Source organism: Pseudorasbora parva, chromosome 11, assembly GCF_024679245.1.
Source record: "Pseudorasbora parva isolate DD20220531a chromosome 11, ASM2467924v1, whole genome shotgun sequence".
In the NCBI taxonomy this organism is placed as follows: Eukaryota; Metazoa; Chordata; class Actinopteri; order Cypriniformes; family Gobionidae; genus Pseudorasbora; species Pseudorasbora parva.
In genome coordinates, this window is record NC_090182.1 from 5,524,987 (window position 1) to 5,547,589 (window position 22,603).

At 36.4% G+C, this 22,603-nt stretch overlaps 1 protein-coding gene across 1 annotated transcript; it reads left to right on the plus strand.

The window, feature by feature from the left end:
• The first annotated feature begins 1,800 nt into the window (after positions 1 to 1,800).
• sybl1 (synaptobrevin-like 1) lies at positions 1,801 to 15,738 on the plus strand. The gene is made up of 8 exons (XM_067456861.1): positions 1,801 to 1,947; positions 5,337 to 5,507; positions 5,936 to 5,993; positions 7,941 to 8,078; positions 10,190 to 10,280; positions 10,356 to 10,423; positions 10,517 to 10,609; positions 14,193 to 15,738. Exons 2-8 carry the CDS (start codon positions 5,362 to 5,364, stop codon positions 14,259 to 14,261), a joined length of 663 nt encoding a protein of 220 aa, XP_067312962.1. The 5' UTR covers positions 1,801 to 1,947; positions 5,337 to 5,361; the 3' UTR covers positions 14,262 to 15,738.
• Positions 15,739 to 22,603: the final 6,865 nt, after the last annotated feature.

Genomic DNA, 22,603 nt, shown 5'->3' on the forward strand with positions numbered 1-22,603 from the left:
AATTTGTCAACAAATAAAAAAACGTTAGGAAGGGACAATTTGGGGAGATCCAATCCGAGCTTATTTGACCAATACACACAAAATGAACAACAGAATATTTACTTGGTTGATTGTCTTAAGTCAACAGTTGGGAGAATATCAGATGTGTATCAGTGTATTGGAGCCGTGCATTTGGCCTTAAAGCGACAGCAGCTTTGGAAAGCAATATGTAACTTTTAAACAGGTATTAAAAAGAGTTTAAGGTAGTCGTATGCTAGCATGTTGAATAGAGCATCACTAGTTGGCTTAAGCCACCATGATGACACAGCGTGTGCTTTCATACAATATAAATGAGAAATGATTTATTCAAACAGTTGTTGGGCCCAGGGGTGGTAAGTAATCAAGTAAAAATACTTTGATACTTTACTTAAGTATTTTTTCGGGGATCTGTACTTTACTTGAGTATATTTTATTTGCATCTACTTTTACTCTTACTCCACTACAATATTAAAGGCAAAGTTTACTTTTTACTCCAATACATTTCCCCAAGCCCGCTCCAAGTATTAAGTATTTATTACACTTGATTTCCAAACCGGTCTGGTCGGTCATGGATGATCCAGTCGGGTATAGACTTGGAAAAGCTGACAAGTCAGGTTTGCCACACTAACGTTAGCTCAGTGTTTCCCCAGCTTTTATATTTTGCGGCACACAATTTACTATGAAAACATCGGTAACATTTTACAATACTGGTGCACTATTATAATTCATGCCTAACTAATGCACAGATAATCATGAGTTAATGTATTACTAATGAAGAACTAAACCATTTATTAATGATTACTGCATCAGCAACTAATGAACATTCTCTATGATTAATAGATTAAGTAACATATGAATTGCTAATGACATCATTAATTCCCTAAAAACATATTACATTAACTAATAATGTAAATTCATGTATTCAAAGCCATGCATTCCGACTCTCAGTTGTCTGTTTAATTAATCATTAATCATAGCAATTGGCAAAATTATAGTATGACTTTACTTGTTGAGGCACATGACTATTAACTATTTGTTATGTAATATGTCATTGTAGTTATGGCTTTTGAATTAATTTTGAATTAGTTAATAGTATCTTGCTCCTCATCTGTTTTATGGAGCTAATGTTATGGAACATGTCTATTTTAAGTTTAACCCCTATACTGCATTAAGGTGCTTCATTGTCTCCTATTCATTGCAAATCTAACAAATTCTTAATTGCAGTATCTAATCTTATCATTTGTTCAATTAAAGCATTGCATATCAGTCCCAAAAGATTTTATCTGCTTAATTATTGATATTTACAGTTAATTTGAATATTTACTTTTTACTTTCGGTACAGTCAAGTTGAGTACGTTTTAAATCTGATACTTTTGTACTTTTACTCAAGTGATGTTTGAATGGAGGACTTTCTACTTTTACTGGAGTATTTTTTTATTAAGGTATATATACTTTCACTCGAGTATAACTTTTGAGTACTTTTACCACCTTATATTGACTTCCATAGTATGGCAAAAATACTGACGTGGAAGTCAGTGGCACACTGTTTGGTTACCCATAGTCTTCCAATTATCTTCTTTTCAGCAAAAGAAAGAAATTCATACAGGTTTAAAACAACTTGAGGGCAAGTTTCATTTTTGGGTGAACGGTTCCTTTAAATCAGCAACCCGGGCGCGCGTGTATGTGACGCAACGCGGAAATCTTTTCATGGTCGCAGGTGTGTGACGTGTCGCGGAAAACAGTGACGTTTGTTAATTTCTCTATTTACTGTCTATGCTATTTACACATACTGCTTTCATTTTTAATAGTAGCGTTTATTTTATGATCTCAACCATGTTCCTCGGGAAATGAAAGTACTGTTTATGCCACTTCCGGTTAAAGAAGTCAAAGAGCGGAGCACGAGCGGCTGTTTGATAATCAGAATCTCAGGTAAGTAACACAAAGCATTGATCATCATCTCTAATCCAGTCATTTCTTATCAGACTAATCTCATGCAAGACATGACATTTTATGATATCTCGTCGTTTTAATGTTCTCTAGTTCATAATAACTAACCCGGTGATTGACGTCTCTTAGTGTAGGTCGGTTACTAACTTCAGCAGATGAAAACAACACCCACTTTTCCACAAACCACACTTGAAATGTACACAGACATGTAATTGACTGTCAGATAGATGTTAATTCAGATAAACTAAAAGCTCACAGAGGCAGATGTTATCTAAACACTAATGCTGTATTTATAAAAGTAAATGAAATCTCACTAATTGCTCTCCTCTAATGAATTCATAAACTGCACTAATAAAAATGCTATTCAAAACAAAACTCATCCAGCCTTTCCGTTATGAAGACATGAACAGAATCTGACTATATGTAAACAAAGCAAAAAAGACCAACAAAGATGCTATGAAAGACACATGGCGTATTATAATACACTTCAAGCCATAGAGAGACACTTTATGATTATTTAAATATTAAATCTGTGAAATGTATAAATCAAATCAATCAAATTTTGACTGTTGAAAAGATTCTCTTAAATACTTTGTTATTATTATTATTTATAAGATGTTTTTTTTTAAACAAAACTACAAAAAAAGGCTAAATTACCTTTAAATAACCGTCATGTTAATGTTAGATCTTGAGTGGTTTTTTTATTTTTATTTTTTATATGGCAATCCTGCAAAAATATTACAGAATATCCTTCCATCTAACAGTATGTCATTCCGGTTAGGCAATTAATTTAACCCATATCTATGTGTTAGATTACACTATTCTCTTTTTTTGTTGAGTTGGGTTAGGTTACAAGAATTATTTACTTTATCGTAAAACATTTTTAAACATTTTCCATCTTTTCCCCCCGGATTTGGTTCTGAATTTTGAGTCATCAGCAGACAAAAATGAGCCCATGTCTATATGAAAGCCCAAAATGATTAGTATAAAAATGTATTTTCCCGAGCACTAATTGTTTGTTGATCTCCAGTTATGAATATAAGTACATTTGTATGAATGCCAACAGTGGTAGAAATGTAACTAATTTCAAAATGACACATTCATGGGGGAAAAGATCTGATTACACCAAAAAATGGTTAATTACATTATTAAAATGAGACTTGTCATTGCATTACATACACAACAACAGTCTAATAATTATAGAAAGTCCTAAAATGTATTTTTTTTTTGCCCGTTTTATTTATTTATTTTTCAAATTTTAAATGTCTTCAGGCAATTAAGTGTTTCTTGTGTTTTATGTCTTACATGCCGATTTGAACCATCAACTTTATACGCCACCTTTCAACCCCTGCTGTAATCAAGCATGTGATTTGCCGGGCAAAATCTGACATTTTCACATGAAGTTTAAGTGGATCTCCCAAAATGGTGGTGGCAAACTCATCTTGTGTTGCCTCCAACCTCCAAGGATTTAAAAAAATGAGCCACAAATTTGCACCAATGATAATTATAATTTTACCTCTGGAAATTTTCAGAGGTAAAATAATTTTTGCATTCAAAATCCTTGCATCTCCACAGCACTTCTGGCAGAAGGTGAACAAACACTCCTACAGGGATAATGGGCTTGTTTGTTATCGGTCCGTTAATGTCGTCACTTACTATTGCAAAGCATTTGTGAGAAGTCTTGTGTGCACACATCCAAAATTCATGTCTCAGAAAGTGTGCAACCACTGAAATAATATCTCTTGTGCTTAAGTAGGGTTGGGTATCGTTTGAATTTTATCAATCTTATCGATTCCTTATTTAGATTGCAAAAAAAAACCTTCAATATCATTACAATATCATTCACATTTATTATTATTATTGTTGCAAAACATTTTATTGTAGCTGAACCATGAACAAAAATCAACAGGCTAGCAACCTATGCCTATGGTTTAAAAATACCATAGGAAAAAAAGGCTAATATAAATGTCAAGCTTTATTAAAGACAAGTAAACACTCAGTAATTACAAAAGAACACATAAACTAATTAGCAATTGCACAAATAAATACAATTGAACAAAGATACAACTGAAATAATAATGTTCAGGTAGGTACAGAAACTGTAATCAAATGGAAAATAACACTGTACTTTATTAATAAAATATAGGCTATGCATTTCAAATAGTTATTCTGTCTAGAACAGCGAGTGAATTGCCTCGTCTCTTGTTGTTTGATTAATGTTATAGATACGGCATCAAGAAAATCTGCCGTCAACGACATAACCGACTGTGTTTACGAGAGTATTTTGACATTTTTGTGTGTATTTATCCATTTGCATGCAAAAAGACGAGAAAGAGAACTCGGTTCATTATCACGCACTATTCATTCACTCTGAGAAGCTGTTATGTGCGCACGTGTGTGTGTGTACCGTGTGCGTGTGTGTGTGTGTGTGTGTGTGTGTGTGTGTGTGTGTACCGTGTGTGTGTGTGTGTGTACCGTGTGTGTGTGTACCGTGTGTGTGTGTACCGTGTGTGTGTGTGTGTGTGTGTGTGTACCGTGTGTGTGTGTGTGTGTGTGTGTGTGTGTGTGTGTGTGTGTGTGTGTGTGTGTGTGTGTGTGTGTGTGTGTGTGTGTGTGTGTGTGTGTGTGTGTGTGTGTGTGTGTGTGTGTGTGTGTGTGTGCACCGTTTGTGTGTGTCTGCAGCAAAGAAAACAGCGTGTGCGTCTTTTTTGAACTCAAACGGTTAACAATCAAAACAAAGTGTGCACACAGTAACCGATAAGCTGAATCGAAATGCTTGTTTTTCATCGAATCACCAGTTATGGGCAATTCTCGAAGCGAATCCTTGTAAACACAGTCTGTAATATCTTAAGTGACCGTAAACACTTTGTAAAACGCATGCGTAACTGTATATTGGATCCGTGCAGTTCTTAAAGTGACAGCAGCCTAGTATTCCCGCTGCCTGCTGTGTTTTTAATGTTGATCAAACAAGAGAACGAAAGAAAATCACACCCTACTCTTGACTGAATAACTTTAGTAATTTTCATAAGGAATAATCTATATTTAATACAGTGGAGACTATGCAGTGTTATTCTCAAAATGTGATTATTTGTTCTTATTTTATTACTGATAGTTAAGTTGTCTTTGAAATGTATATGAGTTAGCCTATGTGTTTTTGGTGTCGTCATAACCTTATTAATTAAGGTTATGGGTAAAAACAATACTATGCATATTTTATTCATTCCCTTTTTTTGTGGTGGCCCGACTGAGCCAGTAGAAAAAATCCTTTGCATTGGGCCCTAAATGTTGAAGCAGAAGCACTCAGGAATGCTCTCTTTCTTTTTCTGCATGTATGATGTTGCCTCACACGTGTTCGTTTGTGAACCGGCCAGTGTTCGATCGGGTTTATTTGCGGTGATGGCTATCCTGTTTGCGGTGGTGGCTCGAGGATCGACCGTTCTGGCTAAACATGCCTGTTTCACTGGCAACTTCCTGGAGGTGACGGAGCAGATTCTGGCCAAAATCCCATCGGAAAACAACAAGCTCACGTATTCTCACGGCAGGTACTGACATCGTGCTGTCCGGCAGCTGTTTAGTGCACTGCAAAACTAAAAATTCTTACATTAATAAACTTACTAGACAAGTAAAAATTGCTTGGGAACAAAGGGAAAATAACTCAAAATTAAGAGAGTTTTTGCTTAAAATAAGCTAAATAATCTGCCAGTGGGGTGAGTAAAATAATGTTGTTTTAACATTATTTTACTTACCCCACTGGCAGATTATTTATCTTATTTTAAGCAAAACCTCTCTTAATTTTGAGTTATTTTTTCCCAAAACGAGACAATTACTTTTGCTTGTCTAGTAAATACTTCTTGTTTTAAGAATTTTTAGATGTTTAGACTAGAATCAAGACACAAATACTAAGTAAGAAAAGCGTTTTTGTGTGTTTGGTGGCGTTTGTCTGTTCTGATGCGCTTGTGTTGTTTTTCAGCTATCTCTTCCACTACATCTGCCATGAGAGGATCGTCTACCTGTGCATCACTGACGACGTAAGTATCTGCCGCGTGAGCTCCGGTGCATTCAAGTCATGTCGTAAAGATCGTATTTACGACATGAACGCACATGAACGCCACCACAAAGTCATAAATACCAGCGGGAAGTTGGGGATTTTCTTTAATGCCGCCTTCACATGCTAGCAGAATTATTGTAAATACGAGTTTCCGACGTAAAAATTGCACATTCCTTTTGATGTCGTGTTTACACCGGGAAATTCAGAAATCATTTTGATACCCAAGTTCCCGAGATGGGCGTGGCATAACCTTTAAAAATGGCGGATGGGAGACGAATTTCTGACGTGTCAGGTGTTTTATTAGTTTTTTTCCGTAATAGTTTCATTGTCTTGTCGTTAATGTAGTACATATTTACATAAATTAATAATCATTTGAAGCATATTGTGTATTTTAAACACATCGAAAATCGCATGTAGTTGACCATCATTCCAGAATAGTGAGCAAGCTGATAATGTGGTAAAAGTACCTGTACAATACGATCATATATGGCTGAAAAATATTACCATTTTAGTCTTTAAGCAGCCTTATCTTGTCTACATTATGCCTTTATTGTGAATGTGATTATAAACGATATGCTTTCGTGTTGTGCAGCGATGTTTGCCAGTGAGTCTGTGATATTCTGGGACCAGGAAATGACTGAAATGGTTATAGTGTTAAAATAACATTTTCCCAAGACGCACAGAAGTATGAACCTGGCGTCCTCCTCTCTTTCCGACAACAAAGCACCTGAACACAACAAGCTCGTAATCACGACTTCTGAAGTGGGAAGTAGGAAACTTTTGATAGCACGTGAAGGCGGCATAAGCCCCTATCTGTACGAGTTGAGGGCATGTCCGTGAGAAACATGGTGGAATAAATGGATACAAGTCTGTAGTTGAATATAACGGGTATTTAGCAGTGACACTGTCAGGCTTTGTCATTTACAACTAAGTAAGCTAGCATTATAATATAACAATTAGCCTAATATATAACGAAACATTTTACAGTGGCTTCATAGATTAATTAAAAACGTAAAAGATTAAAACTCACCTGATGCTCATTCTTTGTTCTTCATTTTCTATAAGCAGAGTTAACACACCTACCTGTATTATCATGAAATCCATTAAGAGCAGCAGACATTATATTACAAAATAATGGCACAGGTTAAGAGGTTAAAATAAGGTACACCGCCATCTTGCTCCGACCAAAGAGACGTTGGTGCGTTCAAGTCATGTTGTAAAGATCGTTTTTACGCGTTGAATGCTCATGTACGCCACCTCAAAGTCGTAAATACCAGTAGGAAGTTAGGGATTTTCTTTAAGCCCCGATTTGTACAAGTTGAGGGCATGTCCGTGAAAAACATGGCGAAATAAATGGATGCAACATCTGTAGTTGAATATAACGGGTATTTAGCACTTTAGCAGTGACACTGTCAGGCTTTGTCATTTACAACAAAGTAAGCTAACATTAGAATATAACAATTAGCCTAATATATAACGAAACATTTTACAGTGGCATAGAAAAATTAAAAACGTAAAAGATTAAAACTCACCTGATGCGCATTCTTTGTTCTTCATTTTCTATAAGCAGAGTTAACACACCTACCTGTATTTTCGTGAAATTCATTAAAAGAATGTACACCGCCATCTAGATCCAACCAAAGAGATTTGAACGCACATGATGTTGTAAACACGACTTCTGGACTCGTAAATACGAACACCACAGGAGGACTAATGCTGCCTTCATGTGCTATCGGAAATGTTATAATTCCGACTTCTGAAGTCATGATTACGAGATTATTGCATTCACATGTTGAAATGGGAGGACGTTGATGTGCGATTTTTACCGAGGAAACTCGTATTTAAGATGATTTCGAAAGCACGTGAAGGCAGCATTAAACGCAGCATCTGTTTCTCACACTGAGCCATCCGTCCGTCTCTCTTGCAGGAGTTTGAGCGCTCCCGTGCATTTGGCTTCCTAAATGAGGTGAAGAAGAGATTTCAGACCACCTACGGCTCCCGAGCACAGACCGCGCTGCCCTACGCCATGAACAGTGAGTTTTCCAGCACGCTGGCTGCACAAATGGTACGTGCGTCTGCTGTAATACCTGCTCATACTTCTCTTTAATGTTTATCTGTGTGTTGTTAAAGGGTTAGTTCACCCAAAAATTTAATTGATGTCATTAACTCCTCACCCTAATGTCGTCCACACCCGTAAGATCTCCGTTCATCTTCACACACAGTTTAAGATATTTTATATTTTATATATTTATATATTTTATACATATACATTAGGGAGAGTCATTAATGACATCAATTTCATTTTTGAGTGAACTAACCCTTTAAGACACAAAATTAAGTTTGCACATACAGTAGCCAATCACCAGTGTTGCCAAGTTTTTCCCTCTGAAAGTCAAAAGTCTCAGTATTTCACAAAGTCATCCTTCATATACAGTAATAAACAGATAAACAGGTGTATTAGCTGAAGATGTAACTTCAAATGTGTACTTTAACTGTACAGGTCGAGAACTGTCACTCTCTTTAAAGTACTCAAGGAAAACACATTTCTTGGAATAACCTTTAATAATAAAGTTTTAATCCTCACATAAATATTTTAAAAGATAAATGTGTCAAAGTGGATATTTTTAGGCAGCTGCTCTTTGCACAATAGATTATATTTACACTCAGAAAATAACATTTTCTTAGCGATAGACCAATTTGAGTGCGATTATTATTCTTAGCAATGATATTTACAGAAGTGCAAATAGCTTTAGATGCTATTTAAATTACAATATTGCGTTACTCCCTTAAAAAGTAACTAATGCATTACGTAAATTTTGCGTTACTTTTTCTCACCTGGGCTGGGCTTGTTTTTTTTAATGACAAAAAAGTAATATTTTTGGGCAAATGTAAAGGCCCTTTCACACCAAAATTGAAATAAGGCTGAAGGAAATGCACATTCACATGAGTACAGCAGAGGGCGCCGCTCAAATGAACCTTTCAGCTGTGCTGACGTTCTGGATGAAGGAGAAGAAAGTTTAACACTTACTTGATCCATGAAAACAAAAAACTGCTTTGTTGTTTATGGTTTAACTGGATCATCGAAGGTTAGCAGCAAGTACTTTGGTCAATAAAGTGAGATTAAATGCATATCAATATTTGTATTATTTAATTATTCGCGTAGTATTCTGATTTTGCATTTCACTGATTTTATTTATTGATTACTGAATCTTCTTTTGTCCAAGTGACATTAGTAAACGAATGCTCCCATTAAGCTGTCAGTCAATAAATGGGAAAACAAAGTACCTTGCGTTACTTATTTGAAAAAGTAACGTAAGTTTAAAAGTAATGCGTTACTTTACTAGTTACTTGAAAAAAGATCATGTAACTCAAGTTACTTCTAACGGCGCATTCACACGGGGTGTAGGCGTTAACGCTTGACGGAGGGCGTGGCTGAAGCTGGGTGCTGACGCGATCGTCATAGTGACAACAGCCAATCACATTAACTTGCCGCTTGGACCAAAACGCCTTTTTGCGCCTTTTTATTGCGCCTTTTTATGACAGCTAGTCTGTGAGACGAAATGGATGCCGATTTGGTTGTATGTGTGAGTGCGATTGCCCGTGTAGTTGTTGTCAGTGCACTGCACAGGTGCACGAAGCTGTTAAGTACATTAAATCCTGAAAAAGCGCCGACAGCGGGAAGAATATCACGTAAGTTAGTGGTCTGGGAGCTGCATCTGGATTTTTAACGGTCTATGGTCTGGATGGTTCACGGAGCTGTAATGAACGCAATTGGCTAGCGTCTGCTGTAGGATATTTGCATACGGCGATCTGATTGGATGACGCCTGCGCTGGCGCTTGAAAAGTTGAGAATTCTTCAACTTCTGCCGCTTGCAACGCGAGTGAAGCGCCGCGACGGAACCCACAATTCAGTTCAGCAACGGATGATGTCACCCATTCAAAGTAAATGGGAAGCATTAACGCCTACGCCCCGTGTGAATGCGGCGTAACCGTTACCCCCAACATGGCAAATAACTCTTAAAAATGAATTCTGTCATCATTTACTCACCCTCATGTTGTTCAATGCATTTCTCTGTCTTCTGTAGAATTGACAATAATTAATTTTTGAGTAGCTTTGCCCCAAACCGATACTTTTTAACATGTATTGACATGCATTTTCTTTGCCGTTATTGTTAGAAACATCACTCAGATCCCAAAGGCTCAGACAGACTGACAGAAACACAGATGCACGTAGACGACTTAAAAGGCATTATGGTCCGAAACATTGGTGAGTCACTTTAATCACGTTTATAAATGTCAGTGAACGTTTGAGTTTAATATGAGCTGCATTGTGCTCCTGTAGATCTCGTAGCACAGAGAGGAGAGAGGCTCGAACTGCTCATCGATAAAACCGAGAACTTGATGGATTCCGTGAGTTTGGTTTTGGTTTTATGCCCTGTTTTGAATCATGTTTATGCCACTGTATGGTATGCATGCTGAGGAATATTCTTCTTGTGTGTGCAGTCTGTCACCTTTAAAACAACGAGCCGTAACCTGGCCCATGCCATGTGTATGAAGAACCTGAAGTTAACAGTCATTGTCGTAATAGTCGTGCTGGTAAGTTCTGGAGCTTACTGTAGGTTTAACGTCAGTACGTCACACTGCAGTAAAGGACAAGCCCAGGAGTGACACAGCTATAACTATATAGCAAAATACTATGGTCCAGATTTACTAACAGTGTTCTTCACTTCACCTATGAGTGGTCATGATGTTATGCCTGAAAGGTGTGTGTAAATATATATATATAGAGGGAGGGTTGAATTTTATATATAACATACATTTTTCAATTTTGATAAAAATAAGAAATGTAATAAAATTAATGCGTAATTAAATATATATATATATACAGTACAGTACAGGCCAAAAGTTACTATTTGTAATGTTTTTGAAAGAAGTTTCTTCAGCTCATCAAGCCTGCATTTATTTAATCAGAAATACAGATTTTTTAAAAATATTGTGATATATTGTTACAACTTAATATAGTTGGTTTTCAATTTATTATACTTTATATTATCATTTATTTCTGTGATGTAAAGCTGAATTTTCAGTATCATTCCTCCAGTCTTCAGTCTATCACATGATCCTTCAGAAATCATTCTCATATGAGGATTTATTATGAGTATTGGAAACAGTTCTGCTGCCGTATATATTTGATGAATAAAAGGTTCAAAAGAACTGCATTTATTCAAAATAAAAACATATTTTCAAATAATATAAATCACCTTTACTATCAATTTAACACATCCTTGCTGAATAAAATTATTGATTTATAATAAAAAAAAAGAAAGAACAAAATGACTGACCCCAAATTACTGACCAGTAGTGTGTATTGTTGTTACAGAAGATTTCTATTATTAAAACATTTGCTTCTTTTTTTTAATTTTTACTTTTTATTCTTCAAAGTATTATAAAAAAGTATCACAGGTTATGAAAAAATATTAAGCAGCAGACCTGAAAATTAATCCTCAAATGAGAATGATTTCTGAAGGATCATGTGACAGACTGAAGACTGGAGGAATGATCCTGAAAATGCAGCTTTACATCATAGAAATAAATTATAATTGAAAGTATAATAAATTAAAAAACCAATTATTTTAAATTGTAATAATATATCACAATATTAAAAAAAGAAATCTGTATATTTTATCAAATAAATTCAGGCTTGATGAGCCGAAGAAACTTCTTTCAAAAACATTACAAATAGTAATGTTTCCAAATTTTTGGCCTGTACTGTGTATATATATATATATATATATATATATATATATATATATATATATATTACACATTAACGCAAAATAATTTTAACAGCACTAATTTTATGAAATTTTTATTTTGATCAAAATTGAAAAAATGTATATGTTATATATAAAATTCAACCCTCCAAATCCTGTGGTGTCCGAGAACATTGTAATGTTTATTATTCTCCAGAAACAATCCTGGGGGAAATGATTGAACTGCAGTCTAGTAAATAGTGCAATAATATCTGTCTGCAGAGCCGCGGTTTCACTACAGCGGTTTCACGCGGATACATTTGATTTTTAAATCTTAATTCTGTCCTTAAGCTATCTATTGGTTATTGTTGCTCCTGCTGTTATTTTTATTTTTTTGCATCTGCTGTTGCTCGGAGGCCTTCATGGCTCCTTTACTGATATAAAACAATGCTGTCATGATCACATAAAAATTTCTTTTACGTTTTTTCTCCAAAAACGAACAGCGTGGTATAATAAACAAACAATGTATTTTCAAAGCCTGGTATTAAAAAACTAACTTTCAAATAGACATTTTTTAAAGGTTTTTATAATTATTAAACTATTAGTCTAAAGTCAAGATAACTAATTCCTCAAGTTGATTAATTCTGCCTGGGGTAAATGCATAAACTTAAACGCAAATAAAACGTACTTTTAAACAGGCTGAAAGTTTGAGCATTGGCGACACAACCAAGAAACTAATTTAATTTACATTTATTGATTGCATTTATTTATTTACATTTTATTACATTTACCATTACAGTTGATCACTAACTAATGACTATAAAATCAAACAAGTGCAATTACAATAAATAGTAGTAACAATTGTAGTTTTATTGCCTTCCAGTGCCGCGGTCAGAACTGCTGTTGTAAAACTGTGGATCTGCAGTCAGACCCTTCTCAAATAGTTTGTACTCAAAAAAATGATACGTTGGATTTACTTAACTTTTTATGTCAACAGGTTCCACGTAATTGGGTTATGTTGAATTTAATTAACATTGTTTATTTCGGTAAAAATAATTTTTTTACGTAAATTTATTTCAATGCCATTTAGTTAAATCAAGTTAACATTCTTAATTTTGTCCAAAACTATTAAGATTAATTACTCTGAAATGAATATAAAAAAACAAAGCAAGTAATCCAGTTTATTTGATTATTTATATTTAGTGAAATGCTATTTTTTACAACATTTACAAAACCTTTTACATTACAAGATTGTATTGGCTAGATGGTTTTGTTACATCCATGGCATGCCCAAAGTAGTTATTTTTATTATTTAAATAACTTTAATTGTTAATAACAGATCCTTACCCCAAGCACATGCTCTATACTTCACAATGGTAACGTCCAAAAACACTAACATAACACACACTTTTAAATACCAACATAACAACACATTAAACATTAAAAAGACTCCATTTTCTCATCTCGTTAGAAATGCATAAAATAGCACTTTATTTCAACATCTACTCTCCAAATTCAGCCCATTTGCAAAGCATGATGGGAAGTGAAAGTCCTGTTTGGGTTACTTGATTGGAACATGTTATTTCAAAATAAAACCATCAAGTTATGTCAAAGAGTCAGTTTTAAGTCAGTTAACATGAATCTGTTACATTTGAACCAGAAACCTCATATAATGGTGTTAAATCGAGATGAATTGCTTAAAGGTGCACTATGTAGTATTTTTGCAGTAAAATATCCAAAAACCTCTAGGCCAGTGTTATATATTTTGTTCAGTTCAGTACTTACAATATCCCAGATGTTTCCAACTATTTGTAAATTGTGAGAAAATTTTAACCAATGACCGGGACGTCTCAGCAAAGCGCTTGAACGAGTCGCCTGTCAATCACGTCATATCTGAGCTACCCTCGGTTTCGGGTTTTATTTGGCAGGAGCGCTTTACTCTTAGCAGTGTGAACAAGTGAACGCACGGAGTAACGTCATGACATCATTTTAAACACACTTAAATGTATCTAATATGATAAACAGAGTTCCATTACCTCAAAATCATAACCGGAAGAGCGGATCAGTGCAGGCGACCGGCGACTGTCCCGTCATAATAAAAGTCCCGGTGCTCGTGAGCCGTGTGTGTGTGTAACAATCGCTCCAGCGGTCGTGCTCAGCTCTTCAACTCTCGGTCCTGCTCTGCTTTACACTACAGTAACGTTAATAACCGACTCCTAACCGAGTCCTATTTTCCACCGGCTGTGAGGTGAAGACCACACGTCCCAAAATGCTGCGCTCACACTTGGCGTCATCAAACTACGCCTTTGTTTTGAATAGGCGCCCTCCAGTGGACGGAAAGTTGCATAGTGCACCTTTAAAATAAGAGAACAGCATCATAAGTTCATTTTTTGAGTGTGCTCCTGTCTTGCGTGTTATTTCCTCAGGTGGTGCTGTATTTTATCGTGACGGCCGCCTGTGGAGGTCTAAGCTGGCCGAACTGTCGGAAGCAGTAGGAAACCTTCGATGCTCCTTTAGTATGCAAGACCACTCGCTCTGCCCCACTTGCCTCGTCCTCACTGGACTACAGATTTACAAACACAGGACAACGCTAAACTCCTGCAGTGTTTCCTGTGCGGTTCCCAACCATTCATCACTGTCTTTTCATGTCGATGTTTATCGTATAGTTGGTTCTTTTCACAGTGTTGTAATGCAGAGATGGGAAATTTAAAGAAGTAGTCCACGAATTATTGAAAATGCCCGTATTTAATTTTTTCTGCGAAACACAGCAGGTGTTAATTCATGCTGCTCATTGCCATATGAAAATAGAGTGTACGTTTAAAAAAGTGCATAAAAGTATTACAAAAGTTGTCCGTATTACTCATGCACTATATGAAGTTCCCGCAAATTCACATAATAGCTTTGTGAGAGGACCAAAATTGAAGTCGTCATTGACGTAAGATATTTCCCTCCGTAGCACTTAATTCTCATTTGCTCATCTGCATGCGGGACACATCTAAAGGCACCATTTTAATGTTTAAATGTTGAATTTCATTTGGGTTTGTTCCTCACATGAAGCTATTGTATGGCTTGTGTGTGTGTGTGTGCAAATGCGTGCGTGTGTGATGGACTACTTTTATGATGCACCAGTTATAAGATCTTATTTTGCATGGGAAAAAGCAGTGCTAAACATCTGTTTTCTGTGTTTCATGGAAGAAACTAACACTGTAACAGAAAATGAGGGGTTCATTACTGTTGCTGTCTGGGACACACCTTGAAGGAGAAGAGCATAACTGTGATGAAATCAAACTTCATGATTTTTAATAATGATTTAGCACATCTCTTTGAACTTTGTTTTAATTAGATTTTGATATATGCTGCTTACAGTATGAGGATTTGTATGTTAATCTTTCACATTATAGTGATCATATTGAAGGGAACGCGATGTTCCCGCGCTCTTACCAAGTTTATATTCTACAGACTTAACTAACGCCAGTCACTAAGATGGCTTGTGTTTGATCGGCTGAGTGGCATATTTGTATTCTGTATTACATCTGTGTTATACAGTCTCCATGTGTGATATGGTTCATGCAACACACAGTCTAATTCACAACACACACGTTTTGGGTGAATCTCACAAAACCTGTCAATAACATGTTTCACCCCGAGATTAAATAAAGAGGAAACTATATTGTGCATAAAGAAAATGAAGATGATTTTCTTAAAATTACCACTTATGTAGAAGCTTACAGTACTCACATAAAATTCAACAGCTAAATAAAATAGTAAAATAACTGCTATATACAGATCCATGAGAGTATTAAATGTAAGTGTATGTACAGGCAGTGTGAATACATTTGAATTTACATATTGTATTTAAGATTAAAGTGCTGTGAATATCCATAAAAAGGATATTAGATCATACAAATGATACTTGGAATGTACATTTTGTAATAATGTGTACTGCTTAAATAAACAGAAATGCCCATATCATTATTATTACATACTACATTTATCAATTAATTATGTGTTTGCAATCCATGTTGTTTCAAAGCACTTCAAAAAATCATTCCTTTAAATCTTTAAATCTTAAAAGTCAACAGGGACTATAGCAAAAACTCCATAAGAAAGCAACGCATGTCTGAGTATGTGCAATAGTTACAGGAGTGATGAATAAATTATATTTCAGAAAGCAGGTTATGTGACATGCCCTGATACATTTACAGTAAAGTAAACATTTATTCCAAAAACTGAGGTAAGTTTCAGGGTATTTATCCTTCCCTTGCAAAGCCCTACAATTATATATATATATATATATATATATATATATATATATATATATATATATATATATATATATAATTATCAGAAAGCTTAACGTTTTAATACATTTTTTTGGAGATGTTTTATTTAAATGACTCAATCAATAAATGATAAATAAATAATAATTTAAGCACATCCTTCACATTCTTTTAAATTAAATTCAAAATCACTTTTTATTTTAATTAAGCTCAAAATGTCTCACATTGGGTGTCTTTGACGACCTCTAGTGGTAAACAAATATAACAAGATATTTCATGACTCCCCCAGTTTCTCTTGAAGCATTGAGCCTCATGTTAAAATGCCCAACTTTACAGCAGTAAAACATGTTTACAGCCTGGTACAAACTTTGGTTTTGGCCTATACGGCTAATTTTGCCCTTCCTGACAACTTTGAGGGGGTGAATTTCTTTATAACTCATTCGTTTACATTACATTAAGCCTTAATGTTCTGCATAATGAAGGGTGTGGCCACTTTGAGTGACAGGTGGATAGCCGTTTGTCTGCTGTCTGTTAGTCATCACGTCACCTTAGCTCCGCCCACGTCCCGCCTCTTTGCCCATTGGCAGTTATCCGGGACCGGGAGTGATCGATAATGACATCACCATAATGAAGCGTGTGGATGTGGATGTGGCTTTTTTGGGGGGACGTAAAGTGTGGATCTGATGAAAATTGAAATCCCTGAGACATTCTTCGGACTGCCTTTTGCAAACTGCTGTTCAGCGTGTCACTGAACCCTCCGCGAGCACTCTGCCCATTGCCTGAGCTTTACCACACTCTCGGTAAGTAAAGCTTCCTCTTGTTAATTGAGTTTCGTCTTCGTGGTTCAACTTCTGCCTATCCGGGCTTGGCTAATGTGGAGTGTTTCTGTATTTGGCTGTGTTGTGAAAATTTGCGGTGTGTTTTTGTATTTGCATGCATATTGTGTTGTGTGTTGTGAACTTTTGCATGTGTTGTGAACTTTTGCAGTGTGTTTTTGTATTTTCATGTGTGTATTTGCATGTGTTGTACGTATTTGCAGTGTTTTTGCATTTGCGTGTGTTGTGGGTATTTGCAGTGTTTTTTGTATTTGGTTTTGTGAGTATTTCAGCGTGTTTCTGTATTTGGTTGAGTTGTGAGTATTTGCAGTGTGTTTCTGTATTCGGTTGAGTTGTGAGTATTTCAGTGTGTTTCTGTATTTGGTTGAGGTGTGAGTATTTGCAGTGTGTTTCTGTATTTGGTTGTGTTGTGAGCGTTTGCAGTGTGTTTCTGTATTTGGTTGTGTTGTATTTGCAGTGTGTTTGGTTGAGTTGTGAGTATTTGCAGCGGGTTTCTGTATTTGGTTGAGTTGTGAGTATTTGCAGTGTGTTTCTGTATTTGGTTGAGTTGTGAGTATTTGCAGTGTGTTTCTGTATTTGGTTGAGTTGTGAGTATTTGCAGCGGGTTTCTGTATTTGGTTGAGTTGTGAGTATTTGCAGTGTGTTTCTGTATTTGCTTGAGTTGTGAGTATTTGCAGTGTGTTTCTGTATTTGGTTGAGTTGTGAGTATTTGCTGCGTGTGTTTCTGTATTTGGTTGTGTTGTGAGTATTTGCAGTGTGTTTCTGTATTTGGTTGAGTTGTGAGTATGTGCAGCGTGTTTCTGTATTTGGTTGAGTTGTGAGTATTTGCAGCGTGTTTCTGTATTTGGTTGAGTTGTGAGTATTTGCAGTGTGTTTCTGTATTCGGTTGAGTTGTGAGTATTTGCAGTGTGTTTCTGTATTTGCTTGAGTTGTGAGTATTTGCAGTGTGTTTCTGTATTTGTTTCTGGTTGAGTTGTGAGTATTTGCAGTGTGTTTCTGTATTTGGTTGAGTTGTGAGTATTTGCAGTGTGTTTCTGTATTTGGTTGAGTTGTGAGTATGTGCAGCGTGTTTCTGTATTTGGTTGAGTTGTGAGTATTTGCAGCGTGTTTCTGTATTTGGTTGAGTTGTGAGTATTTGCAGTGTGTTTCTGTATTCGGTTGAGTTGTGAGTATTTGCAGTGTGTTTCTGTATTTGCTTGAGTTGTGAGTATTTGCAGTGTGTTTCTGTATTTGGTTGAGTTGTGAGTATTTGCTGCGTGTGTTTCTGTATTTGGTTGAGTTGTGAGTATTTGCAGTGTGTTTCTGTATTTGGTTGAGTTGTGAGTATTTGCAGTGTGTTTCTGTATTTGGTTGAGTTGTGAGTATTTGCTGCGTGTGTTTCTGTATTTGGTTGTGTTGTGAGTATTTGCAGTGTGTTTCTGTATTTGGTTGTGTTGTGAGTATTTGTAGCGTGTTTCTGTATTTGGTTGTGTTGTATGTGCAGTGTGTTTTTATTTGCATGTGTTGTGAGTTTTTTATTTATTTATTTTTTTAAAGTAGCAGCTGTCACTTCAATACTAAAGTCTGGCCTTGATAAAACTATCCAGAACAATTATAGACCAATATCAAACCTCCCATTCATTGCCAAATGACCCTGACATCAGGAGAAAAATTCTCTTTTTGAACCGCTTCAATCTGGTTTTCGTCCATTTCACAGCGCAGAAACGGCCCTTTTAAAAGTGCTAAAGGATCTCCTTCTGGTGTCTGATTCCTAGTGCAGCATATGAGACTGTGTGCCACTCTACGCTTCTTTCACGACTCTCTGCGATAGGCATCACTACTGCTCTTCAGGGGTTAACTTCATATCTATCAGATAGACAGCAGTTTGTTAGGATTGGTAAAGGTCGATACCGTACCGTTACTATCTTTCATGGTGTACCTCAAGCTTCTGTACTTGGTCCTCTTTTATTTCTCATTATGTGTTGCCACTAGTTCATAATCAGATGGCATGGTCTCAACTTAAGCCCCGTTTCCACCAAAATTACCCGGAACAATTTGTACCAGGAACTTTTTTGCAGGAACTTTTCTCCCCCCCAGACCTGCAGCTGTCTGCGTTTCGACCGCGATAAAGTTCCGAGAAGATTAGGCAAATTAGTCCGGTGATGTAGGACTGCGCGCGACTGCTCCTCCAAATCAGTGAAGGACATGTAATCATTTGTGTGTGTAACGTTACCGATTGAAAGATTTAGTGAACTGTTTACATGAGACGTTATCTAAACCGATCTGGTGTTTACATGTGATGACTTTCAATCGCAATCATTTTGTCACATGCAGTTTTTCTGCCGCACCAAAAATGTCAACGCTGTTTTCTCCAGCAGCTGGAGTGTGTTGACTGTAGCCATAGCAACTCTTAACGGCCACCAGGACTAATACAGTATTATTTATAGCTATTTGTTGTAAAGTGTAATAATCATCTCAGAAAAAAAAAATCTTCTGTCAGGCGCAGTTAAAGTAAAAACTGCCTGGGGCAATATACGCTGTGTCATTACTCCAACATTATATTCATAACTTATTAAATAAAAAGTTTACCCCTCAGAAAAATGTACTTTCCTCTCTTGTCAACATGAGCGCGGCGCGCGCCGTCACGTCATGTAAGGACGCACACTTAAAAGTAATCGGTCAGGTCGTTTACATGGTGAAAAAAAATTAATAACGAGTATGGAAGAGATTCAAGCTGTGCTGCTTTTGCTGGTTATGTATAGGTTTACTAAAGAGGTAATTAACAACGACAGAAAAGAGCACTAATATGCAGATTCAGCAGCATGCAGCTGCAGCATATTCAGAAAGCTTGTAAAGCTAGATTTAAAATGACAATGTATATTATTATCAGCTATTACGGACATTGCACGTGAGATGGCTGAGACGACCGCGCGCCACCAGACAGAGAGCAAAGACTGATATTTACTGAACGCAGAACGAACCTCGCAAAAGACTTTTAAAAATGCCGGTTGAACTGCGTGAGCTCAACCAATCAGCATGTTCAGCGCCCAAGTCCCGCCCTCGAAAGTTCCTGAACTTTGAAAAAGTACTACCTCGCGAGCAGGGCCGTTTGGAGGGGGAAATATTTACCCGGAACTTCAATTTTACCCTGGTTCCTGCGGTCTAAACACACGAAGTACCACCCAAAGTTCCTAGTTCCTGGGTAAAGTTCCTGTGGTGGAAACGGGGCTTTATATAGTTACGCTGATGATATTCAAATTTATTTCACGGTTAAACCCAACTCAGCTTGTCTACCGTCTGTTGTTAACTCTTGCCTGCATGAACTTAACCTGAATGACTGATAACTTATTACAGCTTAATACTGATAAAACTGAAATCCTGTTGATTGGCCCTAAAACACAGTTTACCCCAACATGACGTTTTCATTGGTATTGGTGTCCAGATTAGGCCTTAAAAACTGTGATATCTGGGAGTATTGATCGCCAGATTGTTTAATCATGCTTTTTTTTTTTTTTTATACTTGCGCAAAATTGTTTGTGTCCGCCGCTGCCTTAACTTCGCAGATGCTGAAACTGCTATCCACACTTTTATAACCTCCAGATTGGACTACTGGAATGCCTTATACAGCAGCTTACCTACCAAAGCTATACATCGCATTCAAATGGTGCAAAACTCAGCTGCTTGAGCCCTTACATTTTAATAAAAAATCTGCACATATCACTCCCATCCTTTACTAATCCACCGGCTTCCTGTGGCCAGTCATATCCAGTTTAAACGGTTAGTTTTAGTTTATAAAGCCAGTCATGGCCCCCAATACCTGGCTGAGTTAGTCCAACCATATGTTCCTGCTCGGACCCTCAGATCTAGCAATGATAACTTGCTTGTCGTACCCAAGTATAAACTCTCTAGTACTGTGGGTGGTAGGGCTTTTAGTGTTATAGGCCTTAAGATATGGAATAAGCTGCCCCGTAATCTTCATGCCACCCCAACTCTCCAGACCTTTAAATCACAACTTAAAACTCATCTTTTCTCTATGCTCAGTAAATAATTATTTTCCACTCTAATTATCTGCCTTCAAGTGATCGCTCACATTCTCATTTGTTATATGATTACTTTATTGTATTTAATGTTCTCTTGGACTCTATAAATTCTAATGTTAATTATCTGTAGTTTTTTTGTCTCCATCTGAATGTTTGTTTGTATTAATAAGCAGACAGACAGCTGATTTGTTTGTTTATTGAACTACTTTGTGAAGCGACCTTGGGTTCTTTAAAGGCTCTATAAAAAATAAACATAATTTTATTATTATATACACATGTAGACATTATACTTTTTTTTTTTTAAAAATGTAAAGCATTTTTAGTTTGAATTTTACGCTTTTTAAAGTTATTCATTGTGTACTGAAGCATTCCTATGGGGGTCAAATTGACCCATGCGGGAAGGAGTGGTTACTTTGTTAAATTTCAACTAAAAACTACTCAAAACAAAACTACTCAAATCCAGTTTTTTTTTCCATGTGTATTCGTGGTTCAAGTGCGACGAAAGTCCTAGGATCTTGGATCACTCCAATGAACACTCAATTTTTATTTGTTTATTTATTTATTTTTAAATGTGTTTCGGGTCAAAATGACCCGAGGTAAGGAGGAGTGTTAAATTTATAACATCAGAGACAATAAATCGGCAAATTCAGACATAAAAACATCCTTAGTCTCTGGAGGTCTGTGGAACTGTTGCAATGACAGTATATTGTGAGGCAGAAAAAAAGGATGTGAACATTGGTACAGACACACAACTTAAGTTTCAAGTTATATAGCACAACGAGATCCCTGCCTCTACGCGATAGTCGAGGGGATCGAAACAGTCCGTACCCCAGAGGAGTAAAGGTGTTAAAACAGAATCCAGAGGTTAAATTTGGCGTGCAGCCGTGCAGTTGAAGAGTGGCTGAATGAATGGAGATTTAAAAGAACCGCTGTGCTGTGTGTCAGCTGGATTGGTACATCAACAGAATCAGCGGAGGCAAGTTTGAAGACTCTGTGAACTGTGAAAATGGAAGAATGAAATATACGTTTAGACTGGGCTGTCAACATTTATGAAATGACAGAAACATCACAAACATATCGCGGCTATATTTCATCCCAAAATCAGAAACATCCCAAAAACACATTTTTAATTTACTTCAAAATTAAAAGTTCCTGATAATTTACTCACCCCCATCTCATCCAAGATATTCTTGTCTTTCTTTCTTTCTACAGTGGAAAAGAAAGGAAGTTTTTTGAGGAAAACATTCTAGGATTTTCTCCATATAATGGACTTCACTGGGAACGGCTGAAGGTCCAAATCAGTGCCGTTTCAGAGGAAGAGCTTCAGAGGCTCTGACCGATCCCAGATGAGGAACAGGGTCTGATCCAGACAAACCATCAGTCATTAAAAAAATTATAAACATTTATATACTTTTTATCCTCAAATGCGCCATTTCTGTGTTCTGCTTTTGCTTGCCGTATGACGGTATCACATCGGAAAGATCACGTCCATGCAGAGATGCATGGCTAAATCAAACGCCCTTTAAAAAAAATAAGGTAAAACAACGATGTTTGACGATTTTAAAGTTGGAGGAGAACTTGAGATGTGGTTTTTCGGAAGCCCTTCCTCTGAAACTGCATTGATTTGGACCTTCAACCGTTGGTTCCCATTGAAGTCCATTATGTGAAGAAAAATCCTGTGAGTAAATATCAGGAAATTATT